We start from the raw sequence: 17,684 nt of genomic DNA, 5'->3' as shown, positions 1-17,684 counted from the left end.
GATGTTGTGAATGTACCATGTCCAAGACCATACCGCACCAAATATTGTTATACATTTTTAAAGATCGATATTCAATAATAAAAATAAAAACATATTTATATCGCAATTAGTACGTCTGGAAACAATATCTTCAATAACGACCAACACTTTTTGGCCGTATTCGATTCAAGTTTTCTCACCGTGCGATAAAAACACTGACAGCGAAATCAGAATGGAAAACACGTGTTTTGGGCTGAACAGCTGTTGAAGTATAAGGCGTTGTTCAGTTGATTACCACGTGCTGTGCTAATTCACCACTGCTGAACACAAGTTCAGAAGTGATCATTATTGAGTCATGGGAAGATTATGTTTTGCTTTGGGTACTGCACCTCACCATCTCTAGGATGGCGCAGATAGGAAGGCATGCGGCTGGCAATCGACAAGTCTCGAGTTCTAATCTGGATTTAGGTAATTTTATATGTAATTCTTTTTTCGTAATAGATGTTCTCAATATGAGAGCAAATAATTACTCTCGTGAGAGTTCAACATTTTTGCATTTTATTTATTTTCAGTCATTTTTGCCAAAGCTTAACAACAACTTTCCTGTACATTTGTAAAACGCTTTAAACAACAAAAAAATAAAATGGTGCACAACATGATGCTTTATAACTTCTCCAAATTTGTGTGAACAAAACCCGAACATAGGTTGTCCGTGTAAATAATTCAAATGTTATTCAACATTATGCTGAATTACTTCGTCGTAATGGTGCCTGCTAAATGAGTTAGTTGGGGTGACTCTGGATGTAAGGAATGCGTTTAATAGCGCCAGCTGGTCTGCTATTGCCGATGCACTCTTGCGTCTGGGGATACCGGAGTACCTGTACAAGATTCTTGGAAGTTACTTTCAGAATCGTGTACTAGTCTACGACACAGAGGTGGGTCGGAAGTGCTTTCACATAACCTCAGGAGTCCCGCAAGGTTCCATCCTGGGTCCGGTGTTATGGAATGTCATGTACGACGAGGTATTGAGGTTAGAGTACCCAGAGGAAGTGGAGATTGTCGGATTTGCCTACGACATTACGCTCGATGTCTACGGTGAAACGATCGAGGAGGTGAAGTTGACTACCGACCACTCGATCAAGGTTGTGGAGGCGTGGATGCTATCAAGGAAACTGGAGCTGGCTCACCACAAGACAGAGGTGACGGTTGTTAACAACCGGAAGTCGGAGCAGCAGACGGAGATCAGTGTAGGAGAGTGCACTATCCTGTCAAAGCGCTCCGTCAAGCACTTGGGCGTGATGATCGACGATAAGCTTACCTTCGGTAGCCACGTCGATTATGCCTGTAAAAGAGCCTCCACAGCTATTGCGGCACTGTCCCGGATGATGTCCAATAACTCTGCGGTGTACGCCAGTAAGCGCAAGCTTCTGGCTAGTGTTGCTACGTCCATACTTAGGTATGGCGGCCCGGCGTGGGGCACCGCGCTAAGTACTAACTACCGACGGAAGCTGGCAAGTACTTACAGGTATATGTGCCTGAGGGTTTCGAGCGCGTACCGTACCGTGTCACACGACGCTCTCTGCGTCATTACTGGTATGGTGCCTATAGGCATAGCATTCTTATCAGAGAGGACATGGAGTGCGTCGAAATGCGCGGCACAAGAGGCATACGCAGGACTGTCAGGATGGCCTCTATGGTCAAATGGCAGCGCGCGTGGGACAGTTCCACCAAAGGAAGGTGGACCCATAGGTTGATACCGAGGGTAGATAGTTGGATTAATAGGCGCCAAGGGGAAGTTACATTCCACCTGACACAGGTCCTTACAGGTCATGGTTGCTTCCGACAGTATCTACACCGTTTCGGGCATGCGGATTCTCCCGAATGCCCAGTGTACAATGGTTTAGAGAAAACGGCGGAACACGTTTTGTTCGAACGATTTTTTACAGCGATTAAGTGGCCGTGGAGAGGAAGTCCCGGTAGCGGTGCTGTCGTGGCGTCGGTCTACAGGGTTGGATCCGAACCCGCGGTTGGAAAGGGGTTCCCGGCAAGGGTCGGGGCAGGTGGAGACCCTGCTGTCAGCAACCTTCTGGTGCAGCTGATAGGGCCTGAAGGGTAGTGATACCCTTGTGGGTACGAGGAGAGAGTAGTCCTGGCTTTTACTTTTGTTGTAGAAGGCGGCCTCAGACTTACACTACCCTAACCTTCCTGTTAGGGAGTCTGTTGAGCAGATTATCCCCCAATGGTTTAGAAGGAAAAAAACGAAATGCTATGAGTAGCTGAAACTTTGACTGATCACGTATCAGAATTGGCTGGACAAAATATCAAAATTTCAGTTTTATAGAGCATTCCGCTCCCCAGATATATGTTTGATAAGCATCAGAACCTGATTCGGGATAATCGAGTCCGACCTGTATTTAGTACACGGTGTCTATCGAACTTTCATGTACCTCGGATATAGTTATTATTGTACTACTGAGAGTGTACAAATATTTTATCAACAATAGCACAACAATAGCAAATTTTGAAATTCACATCATTCGAGGATTCCGTTTTTTAGAACATCGCGTGATGTACCTCCTTCTCTTCTTTCTGGCGTTACATTTTAGCTGATACAGAGCCAACTTCTCAGCTTGGGAGTTTTAGTACTTGGGCAATTATGACCAGATTTTCTGTCCCTCATATTTAATGTGTCTTACAACAACACTTTATGTGAATTTAGTTCAGAGTGCTTTCGAACAATCATTTATAATCATTGATGATAAGTTATCGCTTGCGCGAGAGTACGCGCAGGCGAATGCGCCTCAGCGCTGTCAAAACTGCACAGATAAATAAACCGAGCGTTGACGCTCTCTTAAGTTTTGTACTCCAAACGAACAACAAGTGTCTATCTTACCCCAGAAGCAACTCCCCGAGATTTACCTTTAATTAACTGGTTTTCATCACAAATTATGTTACGGGGATTTTCGGCTTCCAGTCTTCGCATAATCGTAAACGTATTTATGCTCTACACCTGACGTTTCGGCTACATGTATTGAGCCTCTTTCGAAGGATAGGTAATCACTTCGTTTAATCGTGAGTTAGAATGTGTTGAACATAGTCGCACGTCATCCATTCAGTGGTTGAGTTCGATCGTTGGCGCACTTATCAAATCTACCACTTCACTTATATCGGATTTTGTTTTACCTCCTACACTCTTGCTCTTGCCGGTCACTTTCGCGCCAATTTCGGAGAATCCACTCGATCAAACCTCACTTTTTATGTTATATGTTATAGACTTATTACTTTGTTACTTACTTTGCTTACTTACCTTACCGATCAGGCTAAGGCCGGGGTGGCCTCTGCTGTACATAGTAGCCTCCTCCATTCCACTCGGTCCATGGCTGTTTGTCTCCAGTTCCGCACTCTGCGTAGGGCCCGCAGATCGTCCTCCACTTGGTCGACCCACCTAGCTCGCTGCGCTCCACGTCTTCTTGTACCGGTCGGATGACTCTCGAGAACCATTTTAGTCGGGTTGCTGTCCGACATCCTGATGACGTGACCCGCCCACCGTAGCCTCCCGATTTTCGCGGTATGGACGATGGTTGGTTCTCCCAGCAGCTGATGCAGCTCGTGGTTCATTCGCCTTCTCCAAGTCCCGTCTTCCATCTGCACTCCGCCGTAGATGGTACGCAACACCTTCCGTTCGAAAACTCCAAGGGCGCGTTGGTCCTCTGCACGTAGGGTCCATGTTTCGTGACCATAGAGGACGACCGGTCTAATCAACGTTTTGTAGATGGTTAACCACCGACGAACCGACGTGACAGTGGTGTCTCAAAACTGTCCCCCCTCAATTTAACGGTCGACCAGCAAAACGAGCGAACCCTTCTGTCAAATCAGCGTAGACGCGAACCTCTTCCTATGTTAACACACGGGGGTTTGGTATCAAGCTAACATACCAACGCGGGCCGTTATAGAGGTGGCGATAGTGTTCGGCTATTTTTCATCATGGCGTCGCGGACAACAAATTTGAATTTGTTTGTTCTAGCTGTCACGTCGGTTCGTCGGTGGGTTAACTTCGTGTTACGGCGAACTTTATTCGATCGTAGAGTTCTGCGGAGTCCAAAGTAGGCACGATTTCCTGCCACAATGCGCCTCTGAATTTCTCTGCTGGTGTCGTTGTCGTCGGTCATCAGTGAGCCCAAGTACACGAATTCTTCAACCGCCTCGATTTCATCACCGTCGATATGAATTCGGGGTGGCGGGCGCGGTGATTCCTCCCTGGAGCCCTTTGCCATCATGTACTTTGTCTTCGACACATTAATGACTAATCCGATTCGCCTGGCTTCACTCTTTAGTCGGATGTACGTTTCCGCCATCGTCTCAAATTTACGAGCAATAATATCAATATCATCGGCGAAACCAAGCAGCAGAACGGACTTCGTGAAAATCGTCCCACTCGTGTTTATCCCCGCTCTTCTTATCACACCCTCTAAAGCAATGTTGAACAGCAAGCACGAAAGACCATCACCTTGCCGTAACCCTCTGCGAGATTCGAAGGGACTCGAAAGTGTCCCTGATACTCGAACTACGCACATCACTCGATCCATCGTCGCCTTGTTCAACCGTATCAGTTTATCCGGGAATCCGTATTCGTGCATAATCTGCCACAGCTGTTCTCGATCGATTGTATCATATGCCGATTTTAAATCGATGAACAAGTGATGTGTGGGCACGTTGTATTCGCGGCATTTCTGCAACACCTGGCGGATGGCGAACATCTGGTCCGTTGTAGCGCGTTCACCCATAAATCCAGCCTGATATTGCCCCACGAACTCCCTTGCAATCGGTGATAGTCGGCGGCATAAAATTTGAGAGAGTATCTTGTAGGCAGCGCTCAGTAGTGTGATCGCGCGGTAGTTCCCGCAATCCAACTTGTCGCCCTTTTTGTAGATGGGACACACGATACCTTCCATCCATTCCTCCGGTAGTACTTCCTCCTCCCAAATCTTGGTAATGACCCAGTGTAGTGCTCTCACCAGTGCTTCTCCACCGTATTTTAGAAGCTCGCTTGGTAGTTGATCTGCTCCAGCGGCTTTGTTGTTTTTCAACCGGCCAACCTCCTCCTCAATCTCGGAAGTCTTTCGTCCTGTGCACATACTCCTAGATCTGTTACCACGCCACCTTCGGTACTTGCAACGTCGCCATTGAGGTGCTCATCGTAATGCTGCCGCCACCTCTCGACCACCTCACGCTCGCTCGTGAGAATATTCCCGTGATTATCTCGGCACATGTCGGCTTGTGGCACAAAGCCTCTGCGCGAGCGGTTCAGCTTCTCGTAGAACTTTCGTGTGTCCTTAGCGCGGTACAGCTCTTCCATCGCTTCGCGATCTCGTTCTTCTTGCTGGCGCTTCTTCATCGGGAAGACTGAGTTCTGCCTGTTCCGCGCCTGTTTGTAACGTGCCTCATTCGCTCTCGTACGGTGTTGCAGCATTCTCGCCCATGCTGCATTCTTCTCGTTTTTCAACTGTTCACATTCGCCGTCGTACCAGTCGTTTCTGTGATTCGGAGTCGCGAAGCCTAGTGCTGTAGCCGAGGTACTACCTATGGCGGATCGGATGTCCCTCCAGCCATCTTCAAGTGTAGCTGCGCCAAGCTGCTCTTCCGTTGGTCTTGAGCCACTTCTACGTTACGCAGCTGCTCGATGTTGAGCCGCGGCGTTCGACTTCGACGCGTGGTGATAACTGTCGAAAGTTTTGAGCGCATGCATACAGCGACTAAGTAGTGATCCGAATCAATATTCGCACTGCGGTATGTGCGGACGTTGGTTATATCCGAGAAGAATTTACCGTCGATTAGAACGTGGTCGATTTGATTTTCTGTTTGGTCGGGTGATCTCCAGGTGGCTTTGTGGATATCTTTGCGGGGGAAGAAGGTGCTTCGGACTACCATACCACGGGAGGCTGCAAAGTTTACGCATCGCTGGCCGTTATCATTCGATACGGCGTGCAGGCTGTTTCGCCCGATTACCGGTCTGTACATTTCCTCCCTTCCTACCTGCGCGTTCATGTCGCCGACAACGATTTTCACGTCACGCGGCGAGCAACCATCGTATGTTTGCTCTAACTGCGCGTAGAACGCTTCTTTCTCGTCATCAGGTCTCCCTTCGTGTGGGCAGTGGACGTTGATGATGCTGTAGTTGAAGAAACGGCCCTTAACTCTCAACATGCACATCCTTGCGTTGATCGGCTGCCACCCGATCACACGTTGTCGCATCTTGCCCATCACTATAAATCCTGTTCCCAGTTCATTGGTGGTGCCACAGCTTTGGTAGAAGGTAGCCGCTCGATGCCCGCTTTTCCACACTTTCTGTCCAGTCCAACAAAGTTCCTGCAACGCCACGATGTCGAAGTTGCGGGGATGTAGTTCGTCGTAGATTATCTTGTCACATCCTGCGAAACCTAGTGACTTGCAATTCCATGTTCCAAGTTTCCAATCGTAGTCCTTATTTCGTCGCGTGGGTCTTTGCCGATTGTATCGAGTCGTATTTTCTCCTATGTATATTCTCCTATGTTATTCGCAATGGGGATTTTTACGGGTGGCTTATTGGGCCTACGCCAACACTCCTGTCTCGCCGGAGGGCCATCGTGCCAGTTCTGTTTAACGTCCCAACCAACACTGGGACGACCACGCTGATGGGGCTACCACCTTGGATCTAGCTGGGCGTGGTGCAGCGTTTCTTACTCAGCCGCTGGATGCCAGAACAGACGCTGTTTGAGCCGCACCTCCTTGGTGAACAGACACTCGGATCGTACCTCCTCAATCTAGCTGAAGTCAGAAGGACAACAGTGCCCAGGCTGCACTACCAGCTAAGCACACAACTCTTAGCTGGCGGTCTTTGTCATCGCTTGACCCGTGGAAGCATGAGGTAGGAACTTATGAGGAACAGAGCTATGTTGGACGCTCTCCTTATCGACTCACCGTTTTGCAGCCCTACTTACTTTGCTATGAGTATGATATTATAACTAAGTTTGCCTTTAGATTATTATCAATAACTTTCAAAGTTCAAAATTTGTTTTTTAAATATTTTCCATATTAACAGTTGTTAAGGGCGAACGGGGCGGTCGAGGAAATATCCGCCATTGCTATTTTGCTACTTAGATGGTAATCTCGGAATCTACTTCATATTTTGCTACAAAAACTTATCATTGTGTATGCTCACTTGCAGTGCATAAGGTGATTGATTTTCAGCATCTTCAGTGCGATAGATATCGAGATTTCCATCTTCAAAATCGCGAGACAAATTGTTAGAAAGAGAGGGAAGATAGGGAAAATAACACGGCGTCCCGTATCACCTTAAGCTGTTATTGAAATTAACAAAATGTTATGCAATTTGTTATTTTGCCGCTTATGTCAGGCAAGTTTATAACATAAAATGTTATGTTAATAACAAAAAAATATCTGATTTTGTTACTCAGTTATTTTGCCAAAATAACACATTTTCTTATACTTTTATTATTCCCTTCTGCTCGGGTATGCAATCACTTTTTGGAAAATATCAATTTTGCAAGGTTGTTGTCCAGCATTCTAGTAACATGCCCTGCTTTCCGAATTGAGCCACCATTAGGATCGTCGTGAGCTCGTGGTTCATCTTCCACCTTCTCACACACCGACCGCTGAAGATTGTCCTAAGTACGCGTCGCTTGAAAGCTCCGAGTGCTTGCAGATCCTTCCGTCCACTCCTTCGGTAGCTGCTTGATTTTTTAGATTCTGCTTATGAACCAGTGCAGACTACGATGGCCAAATTTTCTGGGCCCGTCTTGATGTAATCTGCTACAACATCTTCCTTATAGTCGAAAAGGAGTGCCTCGAGATATTGTGCGTAAGCTGACGCGACATCCAGTTACTTCAGTCCCTCTAGGTTGTACCGTGGTAGTCGCCGGTACCATACATTGTTGGTAACGATAAGTGAGGCTGTGTTGGAAGAAGGGTGTACGAGTGGCCATGTTCTTAGAGGCAGCTAAATCCTAGACTACCTGATCGTTTAGGCACAGACAAACAGACGTAACACTTCGAACATTTTTCGATTCAAATCATAGTCACGGAAACATATTCGCCCAATGCTAAAAGGACTAAGTTTGGCCGACCACCAACTAGGTAGCGGTAGTGAGCAAACGTCAAACTCGAACAAAAACTATGCGATCGCCACGGTTGGGCAGTTGGCCAACAATCAAATTTTGAAAAAGACCGTTAAATCGGTGTACGATGAGAATTATCAGAGCACAGAGAAACAGACGTCACACTCTGCTCACCTCCCATCGATCACCTTTTTAACGGCTGATTCAAATATTCGGTGGTAGGTCGATTGGCCACTCGCGGCGCTGGCATCGTTTTTACTCATGTTTGACGTTTGCTCACTACCGCCACCTAGTGATGGCCCAGCCAAACAAAAAAAAACTGGCATTGGGCGATTACGTTATCGTGACGATGTTTTTTAATGAATTTTATTCTAAGTGTTAAGTCTGTTTCTCTGTGATCAGAGTGTTACGTCTGTTTGTCTGTGGTTTAGGTCTCCTATGATGATCTTCACGTGATGGCTCGCGTTTGAGCTGCGCGTAAAATGCGTTCTTTATAACCAGTGCTTCCGAGAAGAGGGGTACATACATACATACATTTATTTGCTCAACATCACATTTAAGACAAGACATAATCAACAATAGTATGCCACAATATTCGATTTGTGACTGTCGCTCTCCATCCTCGGTCGCGCCCAATGCTCGCCAGGTCAGGTTTCACCAGGTCTGCCCATTACACTGCGCTCTACGCCTTCTTGTGCCCACAGGATTAGTAGCGAAAACTTACTTTACAGGGCACTTGCGAACACTAACTTTCCGGAATTCTTGAAACATGCCCTGCCCACCGTATCCATCCGGCTTCGGTCACTCTGGATGCTGGGTTCACCGTAAAGTGCTGCGAGCTCGTGGTTCATCCTTCTCCGCCACACACAGTTCTCTTGCACACCGCCGAAGATCATCATTAGCACACGCCGCTCGAAAACTCCGAGTGCTTGCAGGTCCTCTTCGAGCATGGTCCATGTCTCGTGTCCGTAGAAGACCACCGGTCTTATTAGCGTTTTGTACATGGTGCATTTGGTGCGTGAGTGAATCTTTTTAGACCGCAGCTTCTTCTGGAGCCCGTAGTAGGCCCGACTTCCGCTGATGATGCGCCGTAGAATTTCACGACTCACATTGTTGTCAGCCGTCAGCAAGGAACCGAGGTAGACGAATTCCTCCACCACCTCGAAGATATCCCGTTTATCGTAACATTACTGCATTACTGTTTGATCCCGCCTACCAGCATGTACTTTGCTTTTGAGGCATTCACCACCAGTCTGACCTGCCACTGGCGATAATGTCCATGTCGTCCGCAAAGCACACAAATTGACGGGATTTTCTGAAAATCGTTCCCCGGCTGTTGAGCAAGGCTCATCGCATCCTATCGCATCACACCATCTAGAGCAATGTTGAATAGTTCACCCGAAACCCACGCAGTTTTTCACACCATCTATCGTTGCTTTAGTCAGTCTAGTCAGCTTCTCAGGAAATCCGTTTTCGTCCATAATTCTCCATAGCTCTGTGCGGTCAATACTGTCGTATGCCGCTTTGAAGTCAATGAACAGGTGATGCGTTGGGACCTAGTATTCACGGCATTTCTGGAGGATTTTCAGTACGGTGAAGATCTGGTCCGTTGTAGACCGGCCGTCGATGAAGAAAGCTTGATAACTTCCCACGAACTCATTCATTTCAGGTGTCAGACGGAAGATGATCTGGGATAGTACTTTGTAGGCAGCATTGAAAATAGTGATCCGAGTAGTGATCGCTCTGAAGTTCCCAATGGTTGCCTTACTTGTGAATGGGGCAGATAATCCCTTCTTTCCACTTCTCCGGTAGCTGTTCGGTTTCCCAGATCCTGACTATCAACCGGTGCAGACAGGTGTCCAACTTTCCTGGGCCCATATTGATGAGTTCAGCTGCGATACCATCCTCACCAGCTGCTTTGTTGGTTTTGAGCTGATTCTTGGCACCTTTAAATTCTAAACTTGAATTACTTGAAATAGAAAGCTTTTACTGAAAAAAATATTTGGTAGGCTTAATAGTAGTCACCATTGTGCACAACCACTACCAAATATTTTTTCAAATAATGTATTCCACTTCGATAAATTTGCCTTTAGATGCTATTCGCCATACAATATTTTTGCGATTTACTTTTAGCGAGTTTTCGCGCATAGAAGCTAGCGCCACATTGGTCGATGCGGAGAGTAGGAAAACAGCCGATGTAGTTAATTCATTGATCACCAGCCGATTTCGCTCCTTTGCATAAATATCTCCCATCACGATGAAATCTGTTCTCAGCTCGCGTGTGCTGCCGCAGTTCTGGTAGATGGTCCTGGGTCATTTGGTCGAATACCGTTTGACCGAACGCCATTTGGCCGAAAAGGTCATTTGGCTGAACGCCGTTTGGCCAAATGTCGTTTTAGCCGAATGCCGTTTGGCCGAAATTTAATTATGAACTCAAGCGTTCTCTACATCAGTATAACTCGAAAGAACAACCTTATGTTTTAAAGAAGGATACATCTCTAATAGAACAATGGTAGTTTCAGCGCCAACTAGTCTCTGAATGGTAAAACTAGAAAGAATAGCCTATGATTTAAAAAAGGAAATATTTGTGATGATCATATTGGCAGCTAGCATGTCAAAAAGTTCTTCTAAATTCCTTTGACTCAGCATACGAATTTGTGTTCACTATAGACTATACCCGAGCAAAGTCCAACAACAAAATTACAGCAAATCGAAAACATGATTCGTATTCAGCAACAAATTCATATCACTGTCGGAACCGAGATCGGAACCGAGGTCGGAACGGTTCCTCTCTATCCACTACAATCACATATTGATATCAGTTTATTTTTATTTAATTTTATTACAAATTGTGTTTTTAGTTTGCAGTAATTTTAAATGAATGTGAATATTTATTATTAGAATAATTTTAAATTTTTTAGTTAGCTATGTATAGTAATAAATGGATATATCACTGGTGCAATTATATTATTGCATTTATAATTTGACATCAACCGAAAAACTCTACATTATCGGAATTTTCATTTTTCTTGCGCTGATAACAAAAACATTGAATTGTTTTCAATTTGCTGTTACATGAACATTTTTCTGCTATTATATTTGATGGTTTAACCGTTAAAACGACCAAAACAACAACAACCTGAGTTATTAAAATTTGCTATATCACAACATCAACATTTTTGTTTTCAATTTGCTATCAGACTTTGCTCGGGTAGACAATCCGGGTTACAGTACATCAAATCAAACTTCACCCTGATGACCAAATTACGGTACTCTATTCTTTTTTTATTTCTTTCCATTTTATTAATAATAATGGATTATTGAACAACTTCATTCTTAAAGGAGCTAAAAATTTTCCTTCAAATTTTCAACTCACATTTGAAATCTTAATAAGGTGCTGAACGACTTGGGCAGTGGCTGGTATTTTGGCCACTTTTCCGTTATATCTCAGTCAATTTTAAATCAGTTGACTTGAATTTTTTTACGCGGCTAGTTACCATACACATCTCACCGCATAACTAATGGGTTTAAAATTGACTAAATTACAGCGGAAAAAAGCCTGAAATAGAGGCCCTGCCGAGATGGTTCCTGCTCCCTATTTTTTTTTTTTTTTTTTGTTTGATTCAAATAACTCCTTTAATATTTGTCATATTAAAGAAATGTGCAATAAAGCAATAACCATTTATTTTATTCTTCGTTCCAACCAGGCGATGCAGCGGCCGTCCCACAATGCCCCGAGCCATACGGCGAGCAGGCCTACCTGCACCCGGATCATTGTGACCAGTTCTTCCTCTGCACGAACGGAACCCTGACTCTGGAAACGTGTGAGAATGGTCTGCTGTTCGATGGAAAGGGTGCCGTCCACAACCACTGCAACTACAACTGGGCCGTCGATTGCGGCAACCGCAAGTTCGTCACCGACCAAACCCCCCTCTCCACTCCCGGTTGCGAATATCTGTTCGGAATCTACCCGGACAGCCACTCGTGCTCCACCACCTACAACAAGTGTGCCTACGGTGAACCACACCCGGAACACTGTGATGCCGGTCTGGTGTACGACCACCGAATTCACGGATGCCAGTGGCCTGATATGATGCTAGAAACCTGCAACCCAGAAGCCGTCGTCGGATTCAAGTGCCCAGATTCAGTCCCGTCCAACTCCATCAACCACCGATTCTGGCCATACCCAAGATTCGCGGTGCCCGGAGATTGCCACCGTCTGATCACCTGCGTTGATGGACACCCACGTTTGATCACCTGCGGGGACGGAAAGGTCTTCAATGAGGAATCGCTCACTTGTGAAGACCCGGAAGATGCTCCTTATGCTTGCCGTCATTAATTTTACACTCTCATGTTATTACTTTAGCTCTCATTCTTTGAAAAGTCCTCCAGATATTTATTGATGTTGTAAAAAGTAAAGTTTATTGCCTTCATTTCCATTCATTCTGTACTCTTGTTCAACTCCGTTTATATGAATTTCCAGTCATTGTATAGACGTATTACCACTACAAAAGTTCCATTATCGTTCTCAGTGAATGAAAACTATTTACTTGAATTGAAAAATAAAGCACAAATTTTAAACAACAATTAGATTTTTACTACTTTTGATGACAATGCTCGCTTAGAACCCCATGGTGAAGAAGTAAAGACATCGTACAGTAAAAATGAAGTTATAATGAAGCCACCTCGAATTTTCAAGAACATTCTCATGCATTTTTGTGCAATTCGTCATTTAATTCTTGCGATTTGTGCTCTTGAAAAAATCAAGGTGTGGTTTCCTAAATTAAATGTCTTCGACGTAAACAGAGATAATCTACGCCCTCGAGCTGGAAGGAAATCTGATATAAGCGATATCTGTGACGAAGCTTGTGGCACATTGTGGAATCCGTGCAGTGTTTGATGACAATGATAAACCCGCAGAACCTTGAACGATTTTCATGGAAATCCATCGCCCAGTTCACACTACCATCACCTGGTGGAAAAGTTGCACGAATCACTGTGTTGTGCAATATCGTCAACAGAAGGCGCTAGTGTGAAACGTCAAACGCATAGAAAAACGATGCGCGCGCCTCTGGTTGTGAAAGCCACAACTATGAAAATTTAAAATGATCGTTAAAAGCGTGGTCGATGGAAATTTCGCAAGTGTTACGTCTGTTTGTCTGTGACGCCACTCTCCCTTCCAGTCACTCTACAATCTATCTATCTATCCACACTAAGAAAAATCCGCATCTAGTTCCGCATAGAATTTTACTATCAAGCTTTGCACTCGAAAAATAAATGTATCGCACATAAATTCAAATTACGCATTTAGAATATAAATGCCGCTGCACATATTTTCCATCCGACCATTAGATTTTATGTGCAACCTTGCGTGGAGAACGTTTATGTGCGCGCATATAGATTGTAATAGCGGAGTGAGATGGATTTTTGCCAATAAATATGTGCGGATTTTTTTGAGTGTATATATATAAAAATGAGTTTGAAGTTCCTTTGAGGCAACAAAACTCGGGAACGGCTGAGCCGATAAGGATGACTCTTGCTTGGTTTGATTCGTATTCATGGTGGCTGTGTTTATATGCATAAAAAGTTACGAAAATCATTTAAAAAAGTATGAAAAATGAAAAAATACTGATTTTTATGAGCCGGGAAGAATTTCAGCCTGATTGAAACGAAATCAATCTAGAGTGCGTTGCTGCGATGACCTCAGCAATTGTCAAACCACCGCAAATTGGCAAGACAAAGTTTGCCGGGGTTAGCTAGTATATTATATTTATTAAACTTTCGAAATTCTGATTCACCTTTTACATTAAACGCGCAGCAAATCCATGATTCCTGCTTGAAATTACTATGTGCAGGGTTCAATTTACCATGTCGGTTTATGTTTACATTTTATGGTAAATTTAAACCTGATATTATGGTTCACTTTACTATGTGCGGGATAGACAACATAGTATATTTAACCATAGTAAAATGGTGTCAATTACTACACTGAGAAAAAATCTATAGTGCAAATAACCATCAACACATGCTTGATTTTACCATGCCTGAAAATAGTTATGATGAATACGTTTTCAATTATGACTACCATGTTTCTCTTAAAATTACCATGCCTTGACAACCAAAGGAATAGTTATCCCACCATCAGTCGCTTGCGTGTACTGAGTACACGCATCTCAGAAAAATGCAAAAAAATAATCGAAATTCGCACCAAATTGAACCGGGTGTTGGTCCTATTCCAAGATCCACTCTTCTTCTTGTTAGTAAGGCAGAAAAAAAAATGAAAAAATGCACGGAAAGTACTCGAAAAATACGTAATTCTAACCTCACATTTTGAATGTGTACTCAGTACACAGTACAGTACAGTACGCGACCGCTGGTGTAACTTTTTTTTGAACCAGACCGTTACACGAGCGGTCGCGTCGTGTACTCAGTACACGGCATACGCTTTCAATTATGGTTTACATGCTTTACTAGATACAATGTTGGTGTCTTCAGCAAAAATGTCCAACTGGATAATGCGCGTCTGATAGTGGACATGTGGAACCGGTCAACACAATCTGGTCCTGTCCCGGGTGTCGGAATGGCCCTCGCGGGAACCTGTTTCGTGGACATTTCAGTTATGGCACCAAAACTAGGCATGCGACGGCTCTATCTTCATGATTTTCCATATCAATTATTTTGGTAACCATGAAAATGACCAGTGACCTCCCTGGCCAACCCGTGGCCACCGGAATGTGCCCTGGAGGAACCTGTTTCGAGGACATTTTGACCATGACACCAAAACTAGGCATGCGACGGCTCTATCTTCATGATTTCCCATATCCATTATTTTGGTAACCATGAAAATGACCAGTGACCTCCCTGGCCAACCCGTGGCCACCGGAATGTGCCCTGGAGGAACCTGTTTCGGGGACATTTTGACCAGGACACCAAAACTAGGCGTGCGACGGCTCTATCGTCATGATTTTTCATAACCATTATATTAGTAACCACGAAAATGACCAGTGACCTCCCTGGCTAACCCGTGGCCACCGGAATGTGCCCTGGAGGAACCTGTTTCGAGGACATTTTGACCATGACACCAAAACTATGCATGCGACGGCTCTATCGTCATGATTTTTCATAACCATTATCTTAGTAACCACGAAAATGACCAGTGGCCTCCCTGGCTAACCCGTGGCCACCGGAATGTGTCCTGGAGGAACCTGTTTCGAGGACATTTTGACCATGCCACCAAAACTAAAGATGCGACGGCTCTATCGTCATGATTTTTCATAACCATCATCTTAGTAACCTTGAACATGACCAGTGACCTCCCTGGCTAACCCGTGGCCACCGGAATGTGCCCTGGAGGAACCTTTTCGAGGACATTTTGACCATGACACCAAAACTAGGCATGTGACGGTTCTATTTTCATGATTTTCCATATCCAATATCTTTGTAACCGAAAAAAAAAACTGCGAGTGACCTCTCTGGTTAACCCGTGGCTACCAGCCATGCATGGGCACTATCTCCATGATCTTCATCTTTTTTTTGTATAACGTCCATACTGGGGCAAAGCCTGATACTCAGCTTAATGTTCTATGAGCACTTCCACAGTTATTAACTGAGAGCTTCCTTTGCATATGATCATTTTGCATGTGTATAGCGTGTGGCAGGCACAAAGATACTCTATAACGGAGAAAGCTAAGAAAAATCCATTACAAAAAGTTCCAGTACCGACCGCGAATCGAACTTGTCACCATCAGCATGCATATACTGAATAATCACGCCTTCACAACTGTGGATATAGTGGTTTTCTATCGTCATGATGTTTCATGTACATCATCTTTGTAACTGTGAACAGTGCCAGTCATCTCTCTGGTTAACCTCTGGCCACTGGAATTTGCCCTGAAGAAACCTGTTCCGAATACATTTTGCCCATGGCTCCTCATGTTTTTTCACCTTCGTTATTAAAATAGGACCAGTGACCTATCTGTCACACTCGTGGCCACTGGGGGTAACGGTTACCAAGACAATAAATATAAAAATTATGAAGATAGAGCCGTCCTCTAACATGTTCCTATGGCCACGGGTTTATGCTAGGTATCCCTCAAGTAATTTCCGTTCAGTTCATTAATTTTTCTTTACCGGAATGGTCAAGAACTTCAACACAGAGAGCTTCATTTGATTTGACGTATCTTCTCAGTTCCGTACTGGAGTCAAGAAGAATCAAAAGCTTCCTCATTTCTCGAGCGATTCCTTACCTGAATTTTCCACGCATCGAGATAGGCCAAAAAATCTTGCGAACTGCGTACTTCTTATAATGCAAGGACGCTGCACAGTGGTTCTACCATAGGTCTAAACCTTTGACCACAATCAACTGTGATATCAATGTGGTAACATAAAGTTTATTGATTTTTTTTTCTAATTTCAGTCGTTTACATTCATCACTCTACCATCCAACATGTATTTAGTTGATTGTGTTCAATTCTTATATGATTGAAAACGATGTAAATGTAAAATTTAGATGCTACTTTATCATCTTATTTGAATAAGTGTGACTGGTTTATGATTTTCAAAAAATGTTTCCCCTTACGATCTCTTCGGATGTTTTTTTTTTAATAAATCTTCCCTATAATATTGAACAATGATTTACTGACGAATTCAGTAGTAATTTTTATACATTACATTTCACTATTCTTAAGCAGCTGTGAGTACCATGGATCGCCCAAACTAATATTAGTATACATTCATAACTCGATATAACGTAACAACATTTTTATGTTCGTTACGATATATCAAAGTTTCGTTATATCGAAGCCAAAAAAGATCCCCCCCTAGATCCTCCCCCAAATTATGTTATTCACTCAACAATGATTTTTAACCTTGTTTAAATGTTTTTTTTTTTCATTGTTGTATTTTATATACCTATCTTCAAAAGTCAAGAAGGATAGGATAGGATAGGAAGAATAGAATACTTTTGAAATATTTCCACCGAAATAATTCATCCGTGGGATATATCACAAAATTTCGCCAGAAATTTATCAAGAAATTATTTATCTAGGGATTTATCAGAGAATTTCTTGAGCGATTTTCTGCAGGGTTCTTTTAAGACTAGGCGGACTTGCCCCGGCGTTATAACTCGCAGTATCGCATGAAACCGAATTTGCTTCCACTTCTGTATACTGTCATGTCTTTTGGAGTTGGAAGGCTATGTTTCAGTAGGAATGATATGTCAAGAATAAGTACAGTAGACGTTCGGTCGGTGCAAACGGTTTAACTGCAATGCTTTTTACCTGTAAGTCCGGTAAGCTCAACAAATTTGGAGTTATCGCACCGCCAAACGTCAAAATGATGTGCCATGTTTGCCCTAATAGGCTGGAGGAATTGAATGAATGTGGATGAATTACACGAAGAGAAAAAGCAGGATCTTCATATAACGAAATGCAGAAGTAACTGATGCTGTGAATAAGTTCCTCTGGCCTATGAACAGTCGCATGGAGTTCACGTTCATTTTACGTCAATTGATGGCTTTACGACATCTGTCAGGCGTTGCAGTTACTCAATTTCATTCGTTAAGTGAAACGTAAACATGTTGCAGTTAGCAGT

The 17,684-nt window shown here is 43.9% G+C and overlaps 1 protein-coding gene across 1 annotated transcript in view; it reads left to right on the top strand.

The window, feature by feature from the left end:
* The window catches only part of LOC109431578 (protein obstructor-E), a 36,879-nt gene extending 24,199 nt beyond the window's left edge, over nucleotides 1-12,680 (top strand). The window contains exon 2 of the mRNA XM_019707817.3: nucleotides 11,801-12,680. Coding sequence (XP_019563362.3) covers nucleotides 11,801-12,432 — 632 coding nt within the window. The 3' untranslated portion in view covers nucleotides 12,433-12,680. The remainder of the gene's footprint in view (nucleotides 1-11,800) is intronic.
* The last annotated feature ends 5,004 nt before the right edge of the window (nucleotides 12,681-17,684 follow it).

Source organism: Aedes albopictus, chromosome 1 (assembly GCF_035046485.1).
Source record: "Aedes albopictus strain Foshan chromosome 1, AalbF5, whole genome shotgun sequence".
NCBI lineage: Eukaryota > Metazoa > Arthropoda > Insecta > Diptera > Culicidae > Aedes > Aedes albopictus.
The sequence above is the reverse complement of the archived record's forward strand: the minus strand, read 5'-3'. Positions and strand labels throughout refer to the sequence as shown.